General features: G+C 44.2%; 1 protein-coding gene across 1 annotated transcript; it reads right to left on the minus strand.

Annotated features, from left to right (window-relative positions):
- Positions 1-209: 209 nt before the first annotated feature.
- On the minus strand, positions 210-9,312 carry LOC311137863 (uncharacterized protein). The gene is made up of 3 exons (XM_084172469.1): positions 8,591-9,312; positions 4,021-4,208; positions 210-1,713 (listed from the first exon to the last, which is right to left on the minus strand). Exons 1-3 carry the CDS (start codon positions 9,158-9,160, stop codon positions 1,494-1,496), a joined length of 978 nt encoding a protein of 325 aa, XP_084028595.1. The 5' UTR covers positions 9,161-9,312; the 3' UTR covers positions 210-1,493.
- Between the last annotated feature and the right edge of the window lie 500 nt (positions 9,313-9,812).

A 9,812-nucleotide genomic window follows, 5' to 3' on the forward strand; every position in this document is an offset into this window, starting at 1 on the left:
AAAAGCATTCCACAGGGATGCTTGGCCCATGTTGACTACAATGCTTCCCACAGTTGTGTCAAGTTGGCTGGATGTCCTTTGGGTGGTGGACCATTCTTGATACACACAGGAAACTGTTGAGCGTGAAAAACCCAGCAGCGTTGCAGGTGTCAATGTTTTGTACACTCAGTGTAAATGTTTTATGGTGAAACAACAAGTACACAGACAGAGGAAGGATAACAGTCCCTTTTAATCATTAAATAAAACTCCAATCCAAAAAATATATTTTACACAAGTATCATAATCATAGTATGGAAGGATATACTAACATCTCGGTATGTCCTTACTAAATACAGAGCTTATCATAGAGAACTTAGCCTGGTCCCAGATCTGTTTGTACTGTCTTGCCAACTCTTATCGTATTCTCATACCAAACACAACAATGACCATAGGAGTTGCAGCACTAACAGAGCAGGAATCAGGCTATAAAATAACTTACATTGGACAAAAATTATGATTGCTTGGCTAATTATTAAAAAGGTAGCCTGGAATCCAAACTGTTGTGCTCCTTTTTCACCACCTGAAGTAAAACCATGGTGAAAAAGAGCAGTTTTTGGTTCCAGGCAAAATGACATGGGAGAGATTTAACAGAAGGGCACCTGAATATTTCTGCCGATTCATTCACCTAGCACTGGGAACAGAAGAGAACATGGCTACTCACCCAACAGCCAGTAGAGGTGATTGAGCAGCTACATCATCCCCCCCGTAGAGAACCTTCACAGCACAAAGACTTGCTGACTGACCGACCAACAAGCACACGCCTATTCCTAAACAACATTCTTTCGAACATTCTGAACTTCTGTTAAATAAGGAAGGGTTTAGCCACCATCCCTGATGTATTTGTCCAGTAACAACTGGTTTAATATGATTGTAAATCAATAGACCTGGGACAGATCGCCCTTGGTTGTCTTTTTTTAGAATGCATATACACTGAGTGTACAAAACATTAAAAGGACACCTTCCTAATATTGAGTTGCTCCCCCCCTTTTGCCCTGGAACAGTGCATTCATATTTTTTTCTTTCATATTTTCTTCCAATAATTAAAAGAAAGACATGGCACATTTCTTCATGAACTTACGGGTCAACAAATCACCATGGACCATGGCTTCTGTTAAGCAGAAGCTAAGGTAAAACAATACTTCACCTGAAAACACGACGGCAACTGCAGTCTTGAAACAGACATCTTGAGGAATAACTACTGAACTTTCATTTATAAAGGCAAATGGTTATGCATATTCACAGGTGGGTTAAAAGTTAGCCTCGTGGTTATCAAGGAGTTTCACAATTCCAAAAAACATCACAGAAAGTCCCTGTTTGGGAGCGATTTCTGAAAAAACAGGTAATATTTGTAAAGTTATGGAAGTTATAGAGGTGGTGGTCTCTGCCAATCAGGGTGTGGGTGAGGTGGTGGTCTCTGCCAATCAGGGTGTGGGTGAGGTGGTGGTCTCTGCCAATCAGGGTGTGGGTGAGTTGGGGGTCTTGAAGAGGCCAGTCTTTCTGAGGTACCGTACGAGGAGAGGCACCGACACCAGAGTGATGCTGATACGGAGAGGAGCAAAGAGCTTGTGGACGGCGTACGCCAAGACAAACGTACTGGTCCCCGCCGCCAACTTGGACTGAAGCAGAGATTCACTGAAACCTATCTTGTACAGGATGGCAGCCATGTCAATCCCACTGTGGAGAGGAATGACACACACAGGGGTTATTGGAGAGAAATATAACACATTTGTCCACTAGAAGGAACCATATAATTTTACCACTGAGATAGTGTTTCATGGTTAGTGTTCAATAATTTCAGAAATGACAAATTGTAAAGAAGAAATGTTGGACATCAATTAAAATCACATGTACCATGCTGAAGACACTTTTACAAAGATGATTTTATCATTAACTTTCATTAAATAAAAACATGCAGAAAAACTATTTGTTCAGCCCATTAGAATGCCACTATACACTTCCATTTAACACGGCGACATCTGAAATGGCTTCCTATTCCCTACATTGTGCACTGCAATGTACTAACACAGCACTATAGGGTGCCATTTCAGAATGCCCCATGTCTCTCCCACGCTGATTATCTGGGTTGATAGTGAACTGGGAGCGCCATGCGGGCCAGGAGGGTGTCGAGTCCAAGGGCCATTACTGCCATCAGAGGAAATCTGGGAGCTGTTTGATAATCTGGGCTCAGTCCCTCTGTTATGCAGCCTACTGGGCTGGCACAGAGCCAGTAGAGAGCCAGCAGGAAGTCAGTCAGAGGTGGGGCTCACATAACCGGGCCATGGGCCCACAGCTACAGACAGTCACATAACCGGGCCATGGGCCCACAGCTACAGACAGTCACATAACCGGGCCATGGGCCCACAGCAGACACAGTCTAACTAACAATGTATTTTTCCTACATTCCACCATCAGTAGAAGGCCTTCTCCTATAGTCATTCCACCATCAGTAGAAGACCTTCTCCTATAGTCATTCCACCATCAGTAGAAGGCCTTCTCCTATAGTCATTCCACCATCAGTAGAAGGCCTTCTCCTATAGTCATTCCACCATCAGTAGAATGCCTTCTCCTATAGTCATTCCACCATCATTAGAAGGCCTTCTCCTATAGTCATTCCACCATCAGTAGAAGGCCTTCTCCTATAGTCATTCCACCATCAGTAGAAGGCCTTCTCCTATAGTCATTCCACCATCAGTAGAAGGCCTTCTCCTATAGTCATTCCACCATCAGTAGAAGGCCTTCTCCTATAGTCATTCCACCATCAGTAGAAGGCCTTCTCCTATAGTCATTCCACCATCAGTAGAAGGCCTTCTCCTATAGTCATTCCACCATCAGTAGAAGACCTTCTCCTATAGTCATTCCACCATCAGTAGAAGACCTTCTCCTATAGTCATTCCACCATCAGTAGAAGGCCTTCTCCTATAGTCATTCCACCATCAGTAGAAGGCCTTCTCCTATAGTCATTCCACCATCAGTAGAAGGCCTTCTCCTATAGTCATTCCACCATCAGTAGAAGACCTTCTCCTATAGTCATTCCACCATCAGTAGAAGACCTTCTCCTATAGTCATTCCACCATCAGTAGAAGACCTTCTCCTATAGTCATTCCACCATCAGTAGAAGGCCTTCTCCTATAGTCATTCCACCATCAGTAGAAGGCCTTCTCCTATAGTCATTCCACCATCAGTAGAAGGCCTTCTCCTATAGTCATTCCACCATCAGTAGAAGGCCTTCTCCTATAGTCATTCCACCATCAGTAGAAGGCCTTCTCCTATAGTCATTCCACCATCAGTAGAAGACCTTCTCCTATAGTCATTCCACCATCAGTAGAAGACCTTCTCCTATAGTCATTCCACCATCAGTAGAAGGCCTTCTCCTATAGTCATTCCACCATCAGTAGAAGGCCTTCTCCTATAGTCATTCCACCATCAGTAGAAGGCCTTCTCCTATAGTCATTCCACCATCAGTAGAAGACCTTCTCCTATAGTCATTCCACCATCAGTAGAAGACCTTCTCCTATAGTCATTCCACCATCAGTAGAAGGCCTTCTCCTATAGTCATTCCACCATCAGTAGAATACCTTCTCCTATAGTCATTCCACCATCAGTAGAAGACCTTCTCCTATAGTCATTCCACCATCAGTAGAAGACCTTCTCCTATAGTCATTCCACCATCAGTAGAAGACCTTCTCCTATAGTCATTCCACCATCAGTAGAAGACCTTCTCCTATAGTCATTCCACCATCAGTAGAAGGCCTTCTCCTATAGTCATTCCACCATCAGTAGAAGACCTTCTCCTATAGTCATTCCACCATCAGTAGAAGGCCTTGACAATGACAATGCAGTGTGCTTAAAGTGCTACAGAAGTTCACAAAATCAAAGTAAGGCCTCAAACAGCTTGGATCAACAGAGCCGTGTCGACTGCGTAGACAAATTGAAAGTTTTTACATGTGACAAACAATGTTGAAGTCTTGCTTCATACAGTACCTGGACACAGCGAGGTAGAACATTCCCAGAGACATGAGGGAGATGCATATGTGGAAGGAGACTCCAACTGCTCCGTACTCCTTAAACACCTTCTTCAGCTGCTGGGTCTTGCTAGGTTTGTCCTCTTCAGGCTCCGGTACCTTGGGCTCCTCAGGGCCCTTGGCTGAGGCTTCCTTTGGAGTCTGGTCCTGGTTGGGTCAGAGAGAGAGAGATTTTTTATTTATCCTTTAATTAAACTCAGGGACGTCACATTGAGATTGACTATTTTTAAAGTGAGCCCTGGACAAGGAATGTCAACACTGGCTCCACATATAAAATAGTCAAATAAAATAATAGTAATAGAATGTATGTAAAATAGAAAACTGTCTTTGTATTAGTTGAGACTCAATAACATTTTTGAAAACGGACTATGAAGTGTGAGCCTCAGCCGATGAGTCAGAGAATAAAAGGTAACATCAGATGTACAGTTCATTCAGAAAGTATTCAGACCCCTTGACTTTTTCCACATTTTATTACGTTACAGCCTTATTCTAAAATTGATTAAATTCTTTTTTTCTCCTCATCAATTTACACACAATACCCCATAATGACAAAGCAAAAACTGGTTTGTATAATCTTTCACACATTTATTATAAGAAAAACTGTAATATCACATTTACATAAGTATTCAGACACTTTACTCAGTATTTTGTTGAAGCACCTTTGGCTAGCGATGACAGCCTCGAGTCTTCTTGGGTATGACGCTACAAGCTTGGCACACATGTATTTGGGGAGTTTCTCCCATTCTTCTCTGCAGATCCTCTCAAGCTCTGTCAGGTTGGATGGGGAGCGTCGCTGCACAGGTTTTTTCAGGTCTCTCCAGAGATGTTTGATCGGGTTCAATTCCGGGCTCTAGCTGGGCCATTCAAGGATATTCAGAGACTTGTCCCGAAGCCGCTCCTGCGTTGTCTTGGCTGTGTGCTTAGGGTCATTGTCCTGTTGGAAGGTGAACCTTCGCCCCAGTCTGAGGTCCTGAGCAGGTTTTCATCAAGGAGTTCCCTGTACTTTGCTCCATTCATCTTTCCCTCGATCCTGACTTGTCTCCCAGTCCCTGCCGCTGAAAACCACAGCATGATGCTGCCACCACCATGCTTCACCGTAGGGATGGTGCCAGGTTTCCTCCAGACGCGACGCTTAGCATTCAGGCCAAAGAGTTCAATCTTTCTGTTTCTCATGGTATGAGAGTCTTTAAGTGCCTTTTAGCAAACTCCAAGCAGGCTGTCATGTGCCTTTTACTGAGGAGTGGCTTCCGTCTGGCCACTCTACCATAAAGGCCTGATTGGTGGAGTGCTGCAGAGATGGTTGTCCTTCTGGAAGGTTCTCCCATCTCCACAGAATAACTCTGGAGCTCTGTCAGAGTGACCATCAGGTTCTTGGTCACCTCCATGACCAAGGCACTTCGTTGAGATGGTTGTCCTTCTGGAAGGTTCTCCCATCTCTGCAGCACTCCACCAATCAGGCCTTTATGGTAGAGTGGCCAGACGGAAGCCACTCCTCAGTTAAAGGCACATGACAGCCCACTTGGAGTTTGCCAAAAGGCACCTAAAGGACTCAGACCATAAGAAACAAGATTATCTGGTCTGATGAAACCAAGATCGAACTCTTTGGCCTGAATGCCAAGCGTCACATCTGGAGGAAACCTGGCACCATCCCTACGGTGAAGCATGGTGGCAGCATCATGCTGTGGGGATGTTTTTCAGCGGCAGGGACTGGGAGACTTGTCAGGATCGAGGAAAATACAGAGACCCTCCAGAGCGCTCAGGACCTCAGTCTGGGGCGAATGTACACATTCCAACAGGACAACGACCCTAAGCACACAGCCAAGGGAATGCAGAAGCGGCTTCAGGACAAGTCTCTGAATATACTTGAGGGGCCCAGCCAGAGCCCAGACTTCAACCCGATCGAACATCTCTGGAGAGACCTGAAAATAGCTGTGCAGGGACGCTCCCCATCCAACCTGACAGAGCTTGAGAGGATCTGCAAAGAAGAATGGGAGAAACTCCCCAAATACATGTGTGCCAAGCTTGTAGCGTCATACCCAAGAAGACCCGTGGCTGTAATCGCTGCCAAAGGTGCTTCAACAAAAGTACTGAGTAAAAGGTCTGAATACTTATGTAAATGTGATATTTGAGGTTTTATTCTAAAAACCTGATTTTCCTTTGTCATTATGGGGTATTGTGTGTAGATTGATGAGGGGGAAAAAAACAATTTAATCAATTTTAGAATAAGGCTGTAACGTAACAAAATGTGGAAAAAGTAAAGGGGTCTGAATACTTTCCGAACGCACTGTACGTATTGCCAAAGCGTCTCACCACGCAGGGCAGCATGTATGGGAAGTAGTACATGGACTAGCTGCTCTTTAGGCTCCAATAAACACACATCATTGTAATAGATGACTCTGGAGTAGGCATACTGCAATGGACTCCAACAGATGATTGGTGATGTAATGTTATAATGACCAATAGGAATCTAGAAGCGGCTGCCACAGCAAGAGCAGGAAATAACTAGGCACAGCCCGCTTCACCCGCACTATAATTTCAGAAATATTTTTTACAATCCGTCATCCGAATCGCCCTGCTAAAATGTCCTCTAAGCATTTTTCAACTGAGCCCTAAAATATAGCCATATGGCTCTCTCCCTTTCCCTACTCCTCTGTTGTTTTTCTATTTTGACCCAAACACGGGGTGAGGCTAGGCTAGTGCAGTGATGCACCACAAGCTTCTCCAACAATAGACAAAGGCCAGAGAGCGAGAGAGGACTGCTTGCCAAGCCAGAGAGGAATCGAGCAGAGCAGGCAGGGAGCAGCAGTAGGAAGGTCATGTGAGTGGCTGGCTATAGGGAGTTGTACCAGGGAGGAGACGAGAACAGAGGGGCTGTGTGTGTGATAACAGCCTTTGAGAGGCTGCAGACGGCAGACAAACACACAGCACCGCCCCAGCCCGCCACCCTCACTAGCACATCTGCTACTTGGAATCAGAGGGCAGAGGTAAAAAAAAAATAACAGCATTAGCTAAGCCCTCTTATGTCATGAACTTACAGCAGAATGTTGCAGTGTTATAGATGTGTTAGAAATCATGCAAATTAGGCCTATACATTGCAGGGTCTTCCGGCCAAAGTCTTCACCATGGATCTCACAGCAGTCATTAACAGAACAGAGTGTTTATTTCAATCTGTCCACAAAGACAGCTTTTCCTTTATAATGATGAGTCAGGAACTTGTCACAATGTTCCTACTGTTTTCAGAACAGGGAAATGTATTATTTTCTTGTTTACAATGTGATAGTTTGACCATTTGTTTCCCGATATGATTTTTGATTAAAATAAGAATATACTCGATTTTTCCCAAGAGTGCGTCCCATCCTCATAATTTATTACAGATTTAGCCATAATAGACGAGTAGTGCTTGACTGAGTCAGAGGGAAAAGGCATGTATTGCCATGTCATGGATAGAACGGTTTTAGAAACTGCAGTAGCCAATGGATGCGTTCGTAAATTCGCTCTGGCTATCTACTCCGATTTCAGAGCACTCTCGTCAGTGTCCCAGAGAGCGCAGAATAACTGATGAATTTACGAACGCTCAACACCCGTTGAATATGGCGGGTGTCAGTAAACGTCGGCAAAAAAGCGTAATTAAATTGTTGCCAGCAGCACAGTTACAGTCACCAACGATCTGTGTAACATGAAAATAGCCTAAACAGCTCTGCTAGGGCGAGTAAAATGGTCAGAGTGAGGTGTTCACTCATTTGTGTCTAGAAATAGCTAGCAAGCTAGCTAACTTTAGCCAGTTAGCTTGAGTGCTTGACTGCGGTTGAGGTCACAACGCAACTCCTCGGCCTGAGCGTCCAGTGTGCGTTCTGAACGCTCCGAGAGCGAAATGCTCAGAATTTACGAATGGACAATCCGACAGCACTCTGAATTTACGAACGTCCAGAGCACACTCTGGCACTCCAGATTGAATTTACGAACACAACCTATATATGGCGAACATTGGACAACTGAATAGAAGTAGGACATTGCAGTACTGTGAAATGAAGATTCATAACAAGTTATACAACATCCAGAGTAGTTTTAAGCTTCCTGATAGATGTATCCAATAATTGCTTATAGCCTTTTGTACACAAAGCTACCTATAGCAAGCTATCAGTTACAACCCCATTCGGACAGCATTAGCCCTATTCTGTCCATTCTGATTAAGATGTTAGGCCGACATCACGTGAACAGAGCAGAGCTCAGTGTCTGCGCGTCATGTTACTTGCATAACGTAGCTGCAATGTACCTGACTGCCTTTATAAATGTGGAGTACGCCATTTACTTGTAGCAAACTAGTATTTCAATCGTTTTAGAAATGTAATTGCTGTGTCATTTATAAAAACAACAGGCAGAGAACCAGCAACAGTTGACTCGACACGAAACCCTGCGCGGGTTCATGGTCGAATTGTTTGGTATAACTAAGTGGGGCTTGATTGCTGGTCAAACATGGTTCAATTCGGTGTCACGGAGGTTAAACAAATACCATTCAAAGTTTAATTTACCTCTTTGAGATCTGCGGCCGAGTCTTCCAGGCGTTTTGGTGCGGCAGCAACAGAGGATAGATCCCTCATTTGCACAGTCGATGTGGGATAGAAGCGATGCTTGCAGACCTTCGCGCCAGACGTAAACAAAACAGCTTCAAGTCCATCTACATGTAGTTTCTGTCTGTTTTGGCCTCCATTCCTCCGATAAAGCAGTAAGCTAGTGTTACAATATGTAGGGCTGAAAATCGTTTTGTTGGAGAAATTCAAAGCGAACAGGGTTCCTCGAGGTAATTGTTCCCGATGCGTGATTATGAAACGAACAGAGTCCCAGTTTTTAACGGAAAACATGTCCTTCTCCCTCTTTACATCAGGCGAAAGTGCAGAATCATCCCAACCACCATCACCGATATATCCACAAAACCCTCGGGAGCAATTGAATGTATTGCTGTTGTTACGCAATGGCCAGGTAATGTCAGCTGGTCTGTTTGTTTTAAGTTGCGCCGCTGCTTGCAACGCTGCCCGTGTCGTGGAGTTTAAACTCAGCTCCAAAGCCGTCGCCGACAGCCTCGCTCCACGACACAAAAACATGGTTCCCGTCGCAAAAACTACACACAAAGCCCGGTCTATAAAGCGGATTAATTAAAACAGCAATTAAGATTAGACGATGATGCAAATAAAGGTTTATAAGAATAGCTATCAACCTGCTTTTAATGTCTGAGCTATCAACACGCTGTCCTCATGTCCCGCTGCTGATTAGTGTGACAGCCAATGGGGACAGACACTGCTCCACCAATAACGAGCCCGTATGTAAGGAGAAAAAACCTTCAAGTTACAACAATACACGTAACCTATGTTATGTCCTATGTAGTAGCGCACTGATCTTTGCAATAGTGAAATGGAGCCTAATATTATGTGTAGGCTAGATCAAAACGTAATGTAGGCTACATTACGGCTATGTATTTACCAGCATTATGCATATTTAACTATGTTTGGAAGCAGTGAATAGACCATTTATAAACTGTCATTTTAAACCAATATGTGACCAATAAACAACAAATGCTATATTTGCCACTGCATTTAACCAGCCCCTCGCCTCTCTCCCTGTTTAGCACAGTATAACAGTGCGTGTCTAACATGGAGGATGTAATGTATTTCCCCATGCTAAACAGGTGTAATATGAAGCTCCAGCCAGTCATACTAATGATAGCCCTGCCTCGTCTTGGACTGAAGAAAGTTAGAT

Source organism: Coregonus lavaretus (genome assembly GCF_964263955.1).
Source record: "Coregonus lavaretus genome assembly, chromosome: 12".
Taxonomy (NCBI): Eukaryota; Metazoa; Chordata; class Actinopteri; order Salmoniformes; family Salmonidae; genus Coregonus; species Coregonus lavaretus.

Coding starts and splice junctions, on each gene's coding strand:
- LOC311137863 (XM_084172469.1), bottom strand. CDS start 9,160: ATGTTTTTGTGTCGTGGAGCGAGGCTGTCGGCGACGGCTTTGGAGCTG. Junction 4,209..8,590: donor CGGCCGCAGATCTCAAAGAG/GTAAATTAAACT, acceptor TGACCCAACCAG/GACCAGACTCCAAAGGAAGC. Junction 1,714..4,020: donor TTCTACCTCGCTGTGTCCAG/GTACTGTATGAA, acceptor TCCTCTCCACAG/TGGGATTGACATGGCTGCCA.